Source organism: Rattus norvegicus, chromosome 2 (assembly GCF_036323735.1).
Source record: "Rattus norvegicus strain BN/NHsdMcwi chromosome 2, GRCr8, whole genome shotgun sequence".
Lineage (NCBI taxonomy): Eukaryota > Metazoa > Chordata > Mammalia > Rodentia > Muridae > Rattus > Rattus norvegicus.
The window spans coordinates 197,793,498-197,810,349 of record NC_086020.1 but is presented as its reverse complement, the minus strand read 5'-3'; the positions used below and the strand labels follow the sequence as shown (position 1 = coordinate 197,810,349).

At 49.4% G+C, this 16,852-nt stretch overlaps 1 protein-coding gene across 3 annotated transcripts in view; it reads left to right on the top strand.

Annotated features, from left to right (window-relative positions):
* The window catches only part of Slc6a17 (solute carrier family 6 member 17), a 48,262-nt gene extending 33,534 nt beyond the window's left edge, over positions 1 to 14,728 (top strand). For all 3 annotated transcript variants that reach the window (NM_001033079.2, XM_063282444.1, XM_063282445.1), the window contains 6 exons: positions 4,746 to 4,987; positions 5,243 to 5,435; positions 7,780 to 7,972; positions 8,515 to 8,674; positions 9,961 to 10,123; positions 10,620 to 14,728. In NM_001033079.2, the coding sequence (NP_001028251.1) occupies positions 4,746 to 4,987; positions 5,243 to 5,435; positions 7,780 to 7,972; positions 8,515 to 8,674; positions 9,961 to 10,123; positions 10,620 to 10,988 (1,320 nt within the window). In that variant the 3' untranslated portion in view covers positions 10,989 to 14,728. The remainder of the gene's footprint in view (positions 1 to 4,745; positions 4,988 to 5,242; positions 5,436 to 7,779; positions 7,973 to 8,514; positions 8,675 to 9,960; positions 10,124 to 10,619) is intronic.
* The last annotated feature ends 2,124 nt before the right edge of the window (positions 14,729 to 16,852 follow it).

The following is a 16,852-nucleotide window of genomic DNA, read 5'->3' as shown; positions in this document are numbered from 1 at the left end:
CTATGTGAGCAAAGACCTCTCATCAAGAAGATGCCCAGCCTTTTGACCTGCCACTCATTACCCAGCTTCCACTGGGAAGATTCCCCATCTCTTGAGGCCTGTTTTCATAGCTGCAAGGTGGGGTGCACAGTGATACCCCTGCCCAGGGCTGTCGGCAGAGCTCATGGGGCTGCTCCCGGCAAGTGGAGAACACATGGCAAGCACAAGCTATTATTGTCCTCGTCCCTTGTGAAGGAAACACTATTCTTAGGCAGTGGGAACTCTGCACTCCAGTGCCATCTGGTGTCTTGTGGCTCAGTCTGGCTCGGCCATGGCAGGTGCTGGAGAAGTACTGAGAAGCAAGAGTGTGTGCTGCTGTCATGTGTGAGCTGGTGTCACATGTGAGCTGCTGTCACTCGCTACCCAGGTGGTGCTCAGCAGCTGCTTGTGCATTCAGAAAGCATCTTGTTCCCTTGGCAGGAAGTGACTTAACCACTGTGCCAAAGAAACATCAGGAAGCCAATGCTGTATCACACTGGACACTGGGAGGGAATGGACGTCTCTCCAGATCAGAAAATCCCTTCCCCTTTCTCCTCTTGTAGACTTATCCCAGTGTTTGGAAGGGACGTGTCCTGTCTAGATAGTGAGTGACCTCTGTTGCCACCTCCTGAAATCACATACTGTCATCCCATGACAAGAACCCCCTTTAAAATCAAGCAGCATCAGGCCTTCCATGCTGAAACCTCCTGACTGAGTTCACCTCCAGATTAGCTTTGGGTATCTGTTCATCTCCAACATTAAAGTGTCCTATTTAAGCTATGGACTAGAAGCAAGGGTGTGGGAGAACACTCACACTGGGCCATCTCCCCCACAAGGGCAAGCTTTAGCATTCGATTGATTCAAACTCAATTCGGAGCTATTAGTCTCCTTCAAAAGTGTCTAGGGCTGGAGGGGTTTGGGGTGGTGCTCTTATGTGGGTGGTTTCTGAAACTGGGGGATGACTAGAATAGGGATTTGCTATGCTACCCTTCTCTACAGGTCATAGTTAAAAAGAATAATGGCAGCTATGATCTTAACAAAAAAAAACCCAATTGTTTCTAACAAAAATCATTTCATACACTTCCACCCTGCCCTGTCCTTTGAGGTGTGCTCAAGTTTTTAGATCAGTCTTACTCATCAGTTTGGAACTGTCTTGTCTCCCTGGAATAGCTGCTTCTATTTAAGAAATGTGGCCCTAAACAGTCATGGGGTTAGACAAATAGCCACATACCTGCTTTAGCTTCCAGGAATAATGAGAACCCTAAGGAAATCCCATGCTTGAGTCTCAGACATAAACGACATCATCACAGTGGACACCAGGAAACACCAGTGAAGTCCAGCATGCCTTCAGAGTATGTGCAATCTTTCAACCCATTTCTGGAACCTTTTGGAGAATCATTGGAAGTCTGTCACTCAAGCGGGTGACGGGAGAGGGGTTTAGAAGAGTCCTTTAGAATCGAATGACTATTTTCTTCTCTTTCTCTCTAATGTCTACTTTTCTAATTAGTCCTACTACAGACCCCCGTTTACTAATGTCTTCTTTTAAAAAGTTGCTTCTCTTCCCTTTGAGCCCTGTAGAACTCATTTGGAGGGAAAACACCTGCATAGTCTCTTGATTCACTTGGTGTGAAGACTCCTATTGTGTTACTGAGACCCTCAAGTGTTTGTTACAGGGTGAAACCCTGGACCTCGCTGGGTACGTTAACACAGTTGTGTCTCATAGCACTGTATTGTTGTCTTAACATACAATAAAAGCAAAAGCCACCAAGTCTAAACCCTGTTTGGCCCCAAGGTTTTACGTAAGAGCCCTGGGCCTGGGTTTCTAATGTAACAAACAAACACATTTAATCTTACATAAAAAAGACAGACCTTAGTGTTAAGGATGGAGCTCAGGAAGTAGAACAGGATCCTAGCATAAAGAAGGCCCTGAGTTCCACCCCTCATACTGTACATTTGTTTATACACACACACACACACACACACACACACACACACAATACACATACACACATACACATACACACATACACACACATATACACACACATACACACACATACACACATACACACATACACACATACACACATACACACATACACACACATATACACACATACACATACACACATATACACACACATATACACACACATACATACACATACACATACACACATACACACACACACACATACACACACACACACACACAGAGTGAGACCTTTTCTCAAAAGACAACAGCAAAAAGCATACCTCACCTTTGCACACGAGGTGGCACACAGCAGTGCAGGGTATCCTTTCCCTACTTGTGTTTCAGGCTCCTCCACAACCACTGATACCTAACACACTGATACTCTGGCTCGCTTCTTGCTTTTCAGGGAAAGCAGGACTACCAAGTCAAGAACCCCTCATGTGACAGGCAGAAGCTGTAGGTACTGACAATCTTGCACCTGTCCTGTCCTGTCCTTCCTCTTCCATTTCTAGCAAATGGTTCAAAGGGCTCTTGTGAAGGACAGCTCCATGCCCCACTCCTACATCTCTGCCCCCATTAGTGTTTTTTTATCTGATCATCAAACCATAAATGAGGATATAGAAAAATGACAACCTCATTGCACAGATTTTCTTCCCTGATAACACCCTTTCTGCTGCCTTCCAAGGCTCCTTCTCTAGGAACTAGCTTATGTGCATGGCTCTATTTCTTTCCCTACGCTTTTTGCCTCCCTTCTCTCCACCTGGCTCCAGAGCCTCTGGATCCTGGAACAGCTAAACCCATCTGTTACCTCCTGGCTGCTGACTTTCTCTCTGGGGATCTTTCACTGGGGTGCTGACCTTCCCTTTACAATGTCCTGGCTCTGGGTTTTCCCCCTTGTGCCTCTCCTGCTCCCTTCAAGATGGCTTCCTCTTCCCTGCATGAAACCTTAAAGATGAATTTGGACCCAGGATCTGTGGTCTTCTCAGTGTCTACCTCTATCCTACAGGGACATGTGCTAGTCACAACCTCTTTCTCCAGCTGTACTCTCTGCAGTAAAGCTGCACTATCTGCCCAGCTCCCTACTCAACATCTAGCACTTTAAACTCAGCTTCTCTGTACCTGCTGTCTAGACATGCTCTGTCTAGCCCTGTGGACATCCTCTTCCCTGAAGCTCATCTCCAAGCCAGCCATAGGCATGGCCTTCCAGTCTAGCATACCCACCTCTAGTCCATCTTTACAGTCTCCATTTCTCTCTCAGCACCATCTGGTGACAGGCAAAGCCATTACCACATGCCACTTGGACTTCCATAAGGTATTTCCCTGGGGCTTCCTGGCTACATACACCAGTTACTTTTGTGAATGTACATCCAATAGTGCCTTTCCTTCTTCATTCCCTTAGTGTTCCTCGAATCAAATGCTTTCTTAGAATGAATACAAAGATCTCTAAAGTCCTTTGACTCTTTATGGATTTTCTAGAACCACTTATTCTATCCCACCTGCACTGCCTCACCTGCACTATCCCACATGCACTGCCTCACCTGCACTGCCTCACCTGCACTATCCCACCTGCACTGCCTCACCTGCACTATCCCACCTGCACTGCCTCACCTGCACTATCCCACCTGTACTGCCTCACCTGCACTGCCTCACCTGCACTATCCCACCTGCACTGCCTCACCTGCACTATCCCACCTGTACTGCCTCACCTGCACTGCCTCACCTGCACTATCCCACCTGTACTGCCTCACCTGCATTATCCCACCTGTACTGCCTCACCTGCACTGCCTCACCTGCACTATCCCACCTGCACTGCCTCACCTGCACTATCCCACCTGCACTGCCTCACCTGCATTGCCTCACCTGCACTATCCCACCTGCACTGCCTCACCTGCACTGCCTCACCTGCACTATCCCACCTGCACTATCCCACCTGCACTGCCTTACTCCCCAAACACACTTGCTCACCTGTACTCTCTCATAAGAACCACCTCACCTGCACCACACTGTGTCTGTATCACCTCTCCTATCTACATCATCCCATCTGTACCACCTTCCTGCCTACTCACTGAACCTGTACCACTTCACTTGCTAGTCTCACCTGCACTCCTACTGCTCCAGCATATTTATACTACTTCATCAGTCTAGCTGTACCCCTTCATTGTAGAAGCACTTTGGGCACTTCTATGTCCCTTTATATGTCACCCTATGCTCACACTGATCCCTCCTCCCTAATACTTCTCTTGCCTCTGCTGTCACCAGTTTAGAAGGCCATCTTGAGGATTCCCTCCCCTGAGAAGCATCCTTGCCTCCTGACCCACTGAGTGCCTGACTGTCCCAACCCTTGCCATATTTGCAATTTAGCATCTGTTGGTGGGATCAGTTTCCCAATGTCCATCTCTCCAACTAGTCCATAAGCTCCAAGGATGCTGGAACCTTGAGGAATGAAGAGTGAAAGAAAATTTGATTTGATAAAGGCTTTGGGAATAGCTCCTTATCACCCGAATACTCTTGTAGCCCAGCCTCCTGTGTGAGGACTCAGTATTTAAACAGCCCTTTGAGGCTGACACTGTTATCTGTTTTTTGCACCCGAGGAAGCTGTGGCTCAGAGGAGTCAGGTGAATTTCCCAGAATCCACAGCCACGTCATGTTGCGTAGACTCGGTTGAGGCCGAGGAAAGGGCGGGGATGTTGGACACATGGTTAAAACCGTCATCTCTTTGTCTTTTTCTTTGCTCCCATGGTTATACCTGTAGCTGGACAAGATGCTGGACCCCCAGGTGTGGCGGGAGGCAGCCACGCAGGTCTTCTTCGCCCTGGGGCTGGGCTTTGGAGGTGTCATCGCCTTTTCCAGCTACAACAAACAGGACAATAACTGCCACTTCGATGCTGCCTTGGTGTCCTTCATCAACTTCTTCACCTCCGTGTTGGCCACCCTCGTGGTGTTTGCAGTGCTGGGTTTCAAAGCTAACATCATGAATGAGAAGTGTGTGGTCGAGTAGGTGGCATGGCCCCTCTGGTCCCTCCTTTTCCTGTTTGCCTCACCCAGGGCGTAGTAGGTGGGCTGGGAAGGGTGAAAGGTCCTCTCTGTTCCATAAGGGATGAGATCGTCATCTTCCTCAGCCCTGGCCCACAAGGACGGGCTCATGGATGTTTCTGTCAGTGGCCTGTGGGTACCTGCCTGGTTTCTGAGAGGGTCCTCTGGGGTCCTACTCCTACCTTCTTAGCTGGTCCTGCCCTCTTTGTACTGCAGGAATGCTGAGAAAATTCTAGGGTACCTCAACTCCAATGTCTTGAGCCGGGACCTCATCCCACCCCACGTCAACTTCTCTCACCTGACCACCAAGGACTACTCAGAGATGTACAATGTCATCATGACTGTTAAGGAGAAGCAGTTCTCAGCCCTGGGCCTGGATCCTTGCCTCCTGGAGGATGAGCTGGACAAGGTATTGGAACAGGCTGCCCTCTCCGGAACAGACAGGAACCCAGAGACAGGTTTGGTGGCTGGGGCTTGGGAGCAGGTCTTGAAAGACCATACAGAGTAATCATTTGCTAATAAACAAAGGCTTAGTGACTGTATATATATATATATATATATATATACATATTTATATATACATATATACATATATATATATATATATATGTTACGTATGTATGGAGAAAGATAGATGTCACCCAAAGCATCTGCCAGAGGTAAGTTTGTGATTAGATGAGGGCCAAAGGAAGCATTGAAATCACAGAAGCCTTTGTCAGTTTGAGGGAGCTTCCCTATCTATCTATCTATCTATCTATCTATCTATCTACCTACCTATCATCTATCTATCATCTATCAATCTATCTATCTATCTATCTATCTATCTATCTATCTATCTATCTATCATCTATCAATCTATCTACTTACCACCTATCTATCAACCAATCAACCATCTATCAATCTATCATCTATCTTCCTCTATTAATCTATCTATCTATCAAGGTTTTTTTATGTGCATTGTTATTTTGCCTGAATGTATGTCTGTGTGAGGGTGCCAGATATTATGTAACTGGAGTTATAGTTATGAGCTGCCATGTAGGTGCTGGGAATTGAACCTGGGTCCTCTAGAAGAGCAGCCAGTCTTCTTAACTGCAGAGCCATCTCTCTAGCCCAGCCTCACCATTTATTGAGCAAGCTTCCTGAGCACAGGACCCTGTGTGTACAGTGCACTTAGAACAGCACTGTGAAACAGGTACATGCCAATCCCCTTTTGTTTCCATTTCCTTTGGCTCCTGTGGCAACACTACGAGCTGAGTATGAATATTGTCCCCAGTTTTGTTAATAAGCAGCCTGTAGGTTGGGGGAGGGGCTTGGTAAGGGTCCTTGTTCTGCATCATTCCTTGAGAGTTCTGCCCTCCCCAGCTGCCCCCACTTCCATTGCCACAATGACACTTAGCTCCTGGTCTAGAGCAGAAATCCTGCTTCCTCATTAATGCTCAGGTTGAAGTGAGGATAACTTTCTTGTGTTTGATTTGCACCGTTGTTAACTTTCAAAATGACTTCTGCTAAAAGTGATAATAGGAAACAAACCCACAGATCCCAGGACCCTGGCTGGAGCCAAGGTTCATGCTGGGAATAGCAAACCCACAGCCCCTGAGATTCTTCATGAGAGCAGACGTAGAGACGTCAGAGCACACTGTCAAAGGCAGCCCTGTGGCTTGGAGGTGGAGTTTGGTTGGTAGAGTGCTTGTGTAGTATCCATGTGGCCCCGGTTTTGATCCTGAATACTTAAAAAAATGGATTAACAGAAGAAAATCACAAAGACAGCTTCACTGGTTTATGGAAGCTGCATTCCACATCTCTTACTCTCTCCCATGATCAAGAGTGAGGGAGCCTAATTGGAGGATCCTCTCCTTCCATGTTCCATAAAATTCCACCCAGTCACACAGGCATGGGCTGATCCTCTGACAAAACCAGGATTCACACAAGACAACCTCAAGCATATCTGAATGACAACTAAAAACTCAGGTTGGGCCATGTGTTCCCTCAAGGTCAGGACAGTCGTAAGTGATGTGAACAAGCAGCGTGTGAACAGGAGCCTGTGCGAAGGGCTTCTGTGTTAAAGCAACGGTTCCTCTTCCTGGACTTTTCCTGATAGCTTTATAAAATCTCACACGAGCTTTACCCTAGACCAATGCAGTCATTGCCTCTGTAGGAGAATGATGTGGGATGGGGACTTAAAGACTACAGTTGCTTCTATTGCACAGTCGAGCCTGCTGCTTTAAGGTCTGGAGTTTGGCAGTTCAGAAATGGGAGTGCACTGTCACTGTGGTTGCAACAAAGATGATGTCTTAGAAGAGCAGAGTCTTACACTGGGTGTGCTTCTCTGAGCTTCTTCACCTGGATCACTGGGTTCCTTGAACAACTTGTAGATTATAGGTCTCCCAGGGAAACTCTCAGAAGCTTTTTTTTTACATTTAGGTTTAGTTTGGTTGTTTTGCGACAATATTAATCTGCAGTCCAGGTTAGCAGGGAATTCAATGTGAAGCCCAGGCTAGCCTTGAACTCATAGCAATCCCCCTTCTTAGGCTACCTGAGTGCTGGGATTAGATGTATGAGTCACTACAGCTAGCTCTCTTCAGAGATTCTGATACTAAAGTTTAAGACCCACTCTCTCGAGCTGAGGGAGTTCAAGTGGCAATGGGGACCCCTATGAAATAGGGGAGGGTGATCCCTATAGCCCTAAGGACAGTGGAAAGGAGGCAGGGGACTTGTGGAGTAAAGGTGGGCTCTACTCTCTGCCCCGCCCTCAGTCTGTGCAGGGCACAGGCCTGGCCTTCATCGCCTTCACTGAGGCCATGACACATTTCCCGGCCTCTCCGTTCTGGTCGGTCATGTTCTTCCTGATGCTCATCAACCTGGGCCTGGGCAGTATGATTGGGACCATGGCAGGAATCACCACACCTATCATCGACACCTTCAAGGTGCCCAAGGAGATGTTCACAGGTAACTCCCTGTTGCCCAGCATGTGCATGACAATTAGGTTCTGACTTGATGGGGTTATCCAGTACCCTGTCTGCAGAAGGCCCTTCTCCCTCACTACAGACCTTGGATGTGCCACTCAGCTACCAGGATATGCATTTACCTCTTATCTGCATCCCTGGGTCATAGGGATGGGGTAGAGTATCTTCCTCCTCTCAAATGGGAAAACTATGGTGTCCTGGGGGGAAAAATCTTAGGACCAATCAGTTGAATCATCTCAATTCAGTTAATAATTAAGTGGAGCCGTTGTCTTGAGCTGGTGTTGTGCTAGGCGCAGGGAACACGGCAGAGGAATGCAGAGTTTTACCTTCCTCGAGTCTCCTGCCTGATACCAGAGAGTTCAGAACCTCAGCTTCTGGCCCTCTCCTGCAGGGCTGTGCCTGTGGGGCAGGCTGCAGGCCTGCTTAGAACAGTGTGATGGAAGGGAGCTGGGTCCCCCCCCAAACCCCCAAAGTCCCACCCACCCTACACCTTTGCCCCCACACCGGCCTCCCGGCTCTCTGTAGTGGGCTGCTGTGTCTTTGCATTCTTCGTGGGGCTATTGTTCGTCCAGCGCTCCGGAAACTACTTTGTCACCATGTTTGATGACTATTCGGCCACCCTGCCACTCACCGTCATCGTCATCCTTGAGAACATCGCTGTGGCCTGGATTTACGGAACCAAGAAGTAAGGAGGTCATAGAGGACTGGCGGGTGGTGGCTTCTTTCCCATAAGGGCTTTCTGGGGAGTCTTGTGTTCTCACGACTGCTTGCAAAAGGGGCAAGACATTACGGTCTGTCAGGGTCAAAGGTCCCTTGGCACGGGGAAACTGAGGCCTATGAAGAGGACATGAATACTGGAGGCTACCTGGCTGGAAAGAGACAGAACTATGCTAAAGACCTTGGGAATCCTGGATTCAGGTTCCAATGTCAGCCTAAATGGTTAACTACCATAGCCCCTTTGCTGAATACCAGTCCTTAGATATCCATTAAGCTTGTGTAGCATGTGGTTGGGATTTGAGGGGCTCCTGTTCTCAAAGAGTTGGTAGATGTTGGCAGCCTGATTTATATTTTTTATGTATGGTTTTGGCATCAGGTTTAGGTTTTGCAGAGCAATAAGAAAAGGTTGGATCTCACATATCTCCACTCACAGTCAGCTCTTCTTTATGTCCAAATATGCATCCCCAGGGACTTCAGAACAGGCACTTTCCCACTCCCTTAGTATTTACGGTGTCCACTGTCCTTGTCTTCAGAGGGACCCAGGCTTTCCACTAACTACCTTGGCTTGACCCTCCTTGATGTCCATATGGGTTAGGAATCCAGTATCTCTCACAGGGGCCACTTGCATCCTGGGAAGGCACAGAAGGAGACACTGAACACACAAGAAAAGGAGCATCTGAAGGAGATTTAGTTGTGGGCCTAGTGACAACTGTAATTTCGAAGGAGTTGTGGATATGATAAATGTCTGGTGCAATCTATTTGGGATAAAGTCATGAGTATTGTTGGCAGTCCTGAGGAGTCTTGCACTTATAATAGAAGGAACAACCAGCCTCAGTTAGTGGAACTGAGGTAAAGATGAGTTTTGTATACCACTGAAACCCATATCCTGCCTGCCTCCTTGAATTCTAGCACAGAGTCTGATCCCTGGGTTTCGAGAGTTTCTCTCTTCCCATGCTAGGTAGGTGCATTACCGCCTCTCCTCCAGCAGGGGGAGGCTTGAGTCAGACCGGTGGGAGGAGGCTGTGCTCTGAGAATCCAGAGCTTTCTAGCATCTGCCCACTTGGTCCAGGGCCTGTCTTATGGATCCTGTCTCTGGTGGAATGTGGTGTGAAGTAGGCAGAGCCGAGCCTCCTGGAGCTCACGGAAGCCTCACACTAGCAGGGCCCAGAAGGGACTGGTCTGAAGCAAGTGACTGGAGGAGAAAGAGGAAGTGATGACAGTGCCAACTGCCCTGTCTTCTGCTGTGCCTGGCAGGTTTATGCAGGAGCTGACAGAGATGCTGGGCTTCCGACCGTACCGATTCTATTTCTACATGTGGAAGTTTGTGTCTCCACTGTGCATGGCTGTCCTCACCACAGCCAGCATCATCCAGCTGGGGGTGTCACCCCCAGGCTACAGTGCCTGGATTAAGGAGGAGGTGAGTGGTGGCCCCCACAAACCCCAGAGTCACTTGCATCTCCTCAGGCCTTTGACATAACAGAGCAAAGCTTTCTAGAGCAGCTCCTCTGTAATGGGTGTTGCTGGGTAACTTGTATTCCTAGGAAGTGGCACTATTGCTACAGTATAAATGTCTCCATGTCCCGAGGTTCAGCAAAATCAGCACACTTGCGAGTTCTTCTAAGGCATGGTCTTGTTTTGTGTCCATGGAGTGGAATTACCCACCCTTTCTACAGATGTAGAAACTGAGGCCCCTTTAACCAAGCTGATATCCAAACATCTGTCCCTGGGACCAAGCTACCCTAGGACACACTCAAGCAGCACCTCCTGGGGACACCATCAGGACTGCTCCTTGATCAGGATGGAGAGAGGGGAGGAGGGAAGGCCAGGGGCAAGGGTGGGACAAGATCGGCCTGTAGGCTTGGGACCCGAGCTGTCTGGTGCCCTGCAGCCTCACTCCTGCTGTTACCCCTCAGGCCGCCGAGCGCTACTTGTACTTCCCCAATTGGGCCATGGCACTGCTGATCACCCTCATTGCTGTGGCAACCCTGCCTATCCCTGTGGTGTTCATCCTGAGGCACTTCCACCTGCTCTCTGATGGTTCCAACACCCTCTCCGTGTCCTACAAGAAGGGCCGCATGATGAAGGACATCTCCAACCTGGAGGAGAACGATGAGACACGCTTCATCCTCAGCAAGGTGCCCAGTGAGGCACCCTCCCCCATGCCCACCCACCGCTCCTATCTGGGGCCTGGCAGCACATCACCCTTGGAGAGCAGCAGTCACCCCAATGGACGATACGGGAGCGGCTACCTCTTGGCCAGCACCCCTGAGTCAGAGCTGTGACCACAGCTCCACCCTGCCTGCCTCCCCTCAATACCCACCTGCCCACTTGGCCGGGCCTGTTCTCTTCCTCCATGGTGGCCACCAGACCCAGGCCAGTCCAAGGATTGAGGATCTGTCCTGCCTTGTTCCCCACCCAAGTCCCGGCAGACTTCCTACCTATGAGCAGGGGACTGGGGACAGTTCAGTCCCTATTCCAGGCCCCCAACCCATGTAACTTTTTGAGAACTCTTGCCAAGTTGCAGCCATGTAACCACAACAATCCCAGTATGGGGGGACTTCAAGTGGGCACTTTAGGTGTCACCTCCTCTTCTCCCTGTAAAACCTATCACTTGCTGTTCTTGGGTTTCAGGGAGGGTCCATTTGTGCCACTGGTCAATGTGGTGGTGGACAGAGGCTTCAGGGCTGAGGGTGCAGGAGGTGGACGTTAGCCCAGCCCATCATAAGAACAGGGCTCATTGTCCTGTCTAACCCAGCCAGGCTGCTCGTGAGCTAAGATAGGGATAGGGACGCGTGGGTCAGGACTCGGGCTTTGCTTTGGCAGGAGGTATATGGGATCTCCTCAATTCTGTCCTATGAGAAAGGCAGAGCCCTCTCAGGCTTAAGCATGAACGCTGGCATTGAAAGAAATGAATCCAGTTGGCTCATGGAGTCTTTGAATGTTCCTGTTTACCCCAACAGGGGCAAAGAGGGGTATATTCTTGATCCTGCCCGAGAGCATAGTGATGGGGTCACTTTAACTAGGGTTTAGCCATTTTTCAATCTTTGCTATCCAACCTGGAGCCAGGGGTGGTGGTCTTTGCCTCTGTCCCAGAGAGAAAAGGGCACAGTGCAAGATGAGGTTCCCAGAGCACAATTTGCAGGTTCCCAGCACAATCTAGATGGTTTGGAGCACAAGAGAAACAATCTTCCGCACCTCACCTGGAGCTTGATTTTCTCTTTAGTGGCAGCTTCTCCCCTGGAATGAGGGTTCCTGGAGTTCAGAGGTATGCCACCAGGAGCCCTTGTTTCTAAGGAAAGACAGGTAAACTCACTGCCCCCTTGGGCTGCCACTCACTCTCCTTGTTGCACAAGCACAGCCACCAGTGTGCACATCGTGAAGACACCTTGGAAACCTTCCCCAAACTTCCCTAGCCTGTCCAGAGAAATGGCACAGGCAATTCTGGGCAGGAAAGAGCCTCTGGTCTTAGGTTCCAAGGGAGATACTGAGCATGGCAGTGTCCCTGACCTCCTTTCAAGGCTTGCCTAGGAGAAGAGCTGCTTCAGAGCAGCCTGTGAGGATTCAGGAGCTGACCTGAGAAGCACAGTATCTCTCTGCAGTATCACCTTAGAGAGATGGGTGTATGGACATATATGCTTGGCTGACTGGAGTGGACAGATGGATGGGTGGGTGGATGGGGTCACCATAACTAGGGTTTAGTCATTTCTCAATCTCCTCTATCCAACCTGGAGCAGGCTCAGTGGTCATACACACATACATACATACCTACATACATACATACGTACGTACGTACACACACACACACACACACACACACACACACACACACACACACACACACACCCTGGAGCGAGCCAGGTGCAGCGGTCTTACACACACACACACACACACACACACACACACACACAGACAGACACGGTTTCTATCTTTGAAAGTTCTGGTAGGCAGGAACAGACCGGGGCACCTTCCAGAGGCTCCTGGGTTATTTTTGTGGTCCAAATTTTTCTCAGTACTGAGAGGGACGGTCTAGGCCCAGATGTCCACCTATTGCTCCTAAGCCTACTGGTTACCTCCCTCCCTAGCCGGAGAGGCCTATCCTCTCAGCCTGCCATCTCTCCTTTTCCTAAGTTCCACACACCTTCTCTCACTTCTAGCCTTTCTGGTCCCACCCATCCTAGTATTTAAGGTGAGAGGGAGATGAGCTTTTGGGGCATGGCACCCCATCATCGGCCCCTCACCTGACAACACCTCCTCGCTGGCCCCATGCCTAGTCCCAAGCAGAATTAGAAAACAGGAAAACCAGGCCCTAGCAGAGACTCCACTATCTCTACTCCTCCCCACATGCTATTTCTATTGTACATTCAATCTGTACATGTGGGTGTAAATGCTGTGAAATGACAAACCCAATATTATACTGTGGCTGGTGGACTATTTCCATCCTCAGTGCTGTACAGATCTATTTTCATTGTATATTTGATATATTTTTAATTTTGTAGCGTGGCTGGGCCAGGCCCCAGCCTGTGAGCCTGCAGTGAGTGGGGGAGGGGGAGCCGAGCTGGAGCTGCTGGTTTATGCATTGTGGGCTCTGTAGTGTGTGTTGTAGCCTTTTGCCATAGGCCAGACCCTGTCCTGGCTACATCTTTGCTGTGAGTTGGGCATAGGACCCAGAGCTCTGTGGTTTTGTGTGTGTGTGTGTGTGTGTGTGTGTGTGTGTTACATTCGTTGGTGTGAGTGCATAAGGTGCTGATCTGTGACACCGCCCCCCACCCAGTGTTCATCACCTTCTGAAGACTTAGTGTCTTCCTCTCAGCTCTGTGGGTGAGGTCTCAGGACCGGCGCTTCTAAGAAACACTAGCTGTGGGAAAAGGCACATGTTTCCTGCAGGTGACTCACCCTCATTTCACCTTTGATGGGGAGGAGGGCCTTGGGTGAGGGAAAAGCCCCCAGATTTATTTTCCAGTCAACCTTCTGTTGTTCACACTGGAGTCATGACGTCTTAGGCAGACAGTACCGGGTTTCTTAGGAAGAAGGCATCTCTCTGCCCTTTAGTCCTGCATTTGTCCTTGAAAAAGTCCTGAGTACTCAGAAAGCGGCAGCTGCTTCTTAGACCTCTGTTGACTCCTCGGAAGAGACGAAGTAGGCTCACCTGACCATTGAAGACCAGGCCCAGCTTCTGAGGAGGAGCTGGAAATGAGGGCTGGGTCTCTAAGTCTTTGCCCAGGGTCCCTACTGCCACTGGTTGGTGCTGCCCATACGGTACCTGCCAGGAGGCGAGGGGTTTCTGTGGCTATGAGTCAATAGAGTTGGGGCAGTGCAGAGGTACACCTAAGGGTTCCTGTTTTGCCTGCTCTTAGCTCCAATCACCAACTTCTTGCTCAGGGAGCCTTCAGCTCTCTTCATGGAGCAGCAAGAAGCCTGAGGTTCTTAGGTTCGGTGGTAGGGGAGACCTGAGGTACAGAGGGTAGGGGAGACCTGAGGTGCAGAGGGATGGTAGATAGGGTTGGCTTCCGCCATTAAGCAATAAATCTTCAGAGGCTGCTGCTGCCAGGAAATGCCCTCCAGAGGCAGTGTGTATGAGCCCTGAGGCTGTGAGCCAGGCCCCTTACAGGTCTGCAGTATTACCAGGCAGGGACTGCCCTTCTTCCCTTCCTTACCGCCATCCCTCCCCCAACTATAGTATGCCCACTGTGAAAAGAGACGTGAGATCAAGCAGGTTGTATACACCTGACTCTGTGTGCCCCTGGGTCCCTCTTCTTAGGTCTGGATTACGGGGAGCTGGGGGAGGAGGGCCCAGGGTCATTTCTCATGAGAAGTTCTGCTTTGTACAGACCTTAAAGACATACCAGGCAGTCACTTCCTGTCCAGACACACATTCAGAACAGTTAAAGTTCGCGTGTCTTGGACTAATCAGTGCTCTGGGTCAGCATCGCTGAGCCCAGGAGAGGAGATGAGGCATTGTCACCCCAGAGCCCCCACTTCCTCTCCCCTACCCTGGTGTACAATAAAGTATCTGTTCTTAGCATCCTCTCTTGCCTCTTTATTTACAGGAGGGGAGCTGACGAAGGCTTCGGGACAAAAGTGTGTCTTAGGATGGGTGGAGGAGTATTATTGTGGGTGCTGGCTGAGAAATATGCAGACAGATATGCAGTCAATTTCCTAGGAATATCCCCAGAGTCGTGTGTGTATAGTGATTGCCCTTACTAGGCCTCAGCAACTCTGTACATCTAAGGTTTTTCTTTGAAGGAAATGCTTGAATCCACAGGGTTTTTTCCAGGTAAGGAAAGCAGGCCTCCATCTGATATGAGGATGGTGTTTAATGTCCTCTTCCAGGACTTTTCAGGGTGATTCTTATCCTGCCCGGCTTCAGGAAGAACAATATTATGTTCACTTCACAAGGAGGTCTGAGGGGGAGCACAGGGAAGGCAGGGGACTGACTTGATCCTCAGGGAAGTGAGGTACTGCACAGCGAGCCATGCTCTAAGTTCTGGGAGTTACGCTTCACTTCAGATAATGTCTTTTGGAATCTTCAGTGGGAGATAAAGGTGAAGTATAAGAGGTGATGCCACAAGTGTTTGTTAAATGGGCGCCCACTGAATGTAGGATCATAAAGAATGGAAGGGGCTGGTGGCGGAGAACCCCTCTTCCTGCCTCGGCTAGGAGTGTAGTCTTCAGAAGAACCTCACTCTCATCTCTCGCCATCCCAGTGGGGCTCAAGACCATATGATCTGTTTCATTCAGAAGGGTCCTCCAAAGGAACCTTCCATCTCCTCTCCCTGCCACTCGTTGTTCCGGGAGCAGCCACCAGGTGGCCAGAATCCCCGTCAGTCCTCGTTTCAGCCTGGCAAAACTCTTCAACTGTCACTGTGAGGAAGTCACTGAACAGACATGAGAGCACATCACGAGCAGACTCCCTGCTGGTCACAGCCATCCCCAAACAGGCAAGTCAGCACTCACTGCCCTGAGTTAGCCACGCACCTCTCTTGTTACGTCAAATCTACTTATCTCTCAAACAAGGGAATGTCCCAGTGTTGGACAAATCACTCCCCACACAGTCACTCCGTCTTTTGGTAATTTTGTTTGAAACGGCAGCCATCCTTCCAGGAAGGGTGCATAGACACAGAGGCACACGGTGATGAGGGCTTCACTGCAGTGGAGCTCTGAAGTCCGATTCCTCAAGTCGAAGTCTAAGTTCGGTGCCAGCTGGGTCTTGTCTTTCCAAAGAGACACACCCTCTAACTTGCAAGACAGAAAGAGAGAGGGTAGTTTAAAGGCGGTGATCCTGAAACAGTTGTCTCTTGCAGTGTTCCACATCAGTTCAAGTTTTAAAACAGCCATCATTTCGCACCTCTGCATTTTATGAATGAGGAATTCCAGTACGGACTGGGGCAGCGGATGGCGAAAACTAGAGCGATGTTCAGTTGGTAGAAGAGCCGGTCTGGAACCCTTCTCACAATTGTGCAAACATTTAGTTCTTCGGCGAAAAGGAGTAGCCATGGAGTATGGCTGAACCTGTTGGTCAGAGTGACTGAATTCGTATCTGATGATTCAAAGTCCCTGGGGAGACCACTTCAGGAGTAGAAAGAGGGAAGCTGTTGGTGCCCATTTCTTAAGGCCTGGCCTTGGGAATGTATCACCTCCACCAGTCTCTGGGTCATAGCATCTGTTCTTCACCCCACTGTAGATTGGAAATTGGAGGGTCCTCATACAATAAATCTATTCTGGAGCATTGACTGTGTCCGTTGTCCATCTTTGGTATCTTTTTGGAGGCTTTTCCTGAGAGGATCTTAGCTCTGAAACACAGAACTGAGACACAGAGTTAATGTGTCCGGATGAGGAGGTGAACAGCTAAATTTGGGCCCTGAATGGAAGCAGTAAGTAGGGAGGAAGATGACAAGGGCAAGTCAAAGGACAGGAGAGACAGTTTCTTCTGCTTCATTTTGGCCCCAGGGGAAGGCTGTTTGTGGTTGTTTCAATCATGATTCTGTCACCAACCTCGGGCAGGCTGCTTAACCCTCTGAACCTGTATGACAATAGAACTTCTTCCTTGAGATGCTGGGGGGAATAAATGGTCTCCTGAGGTGCCAAGTGGACTGTAGCATAGAAGTTTTCCATAGGGGGATATAATATACGCTGGTTATTACTGTAT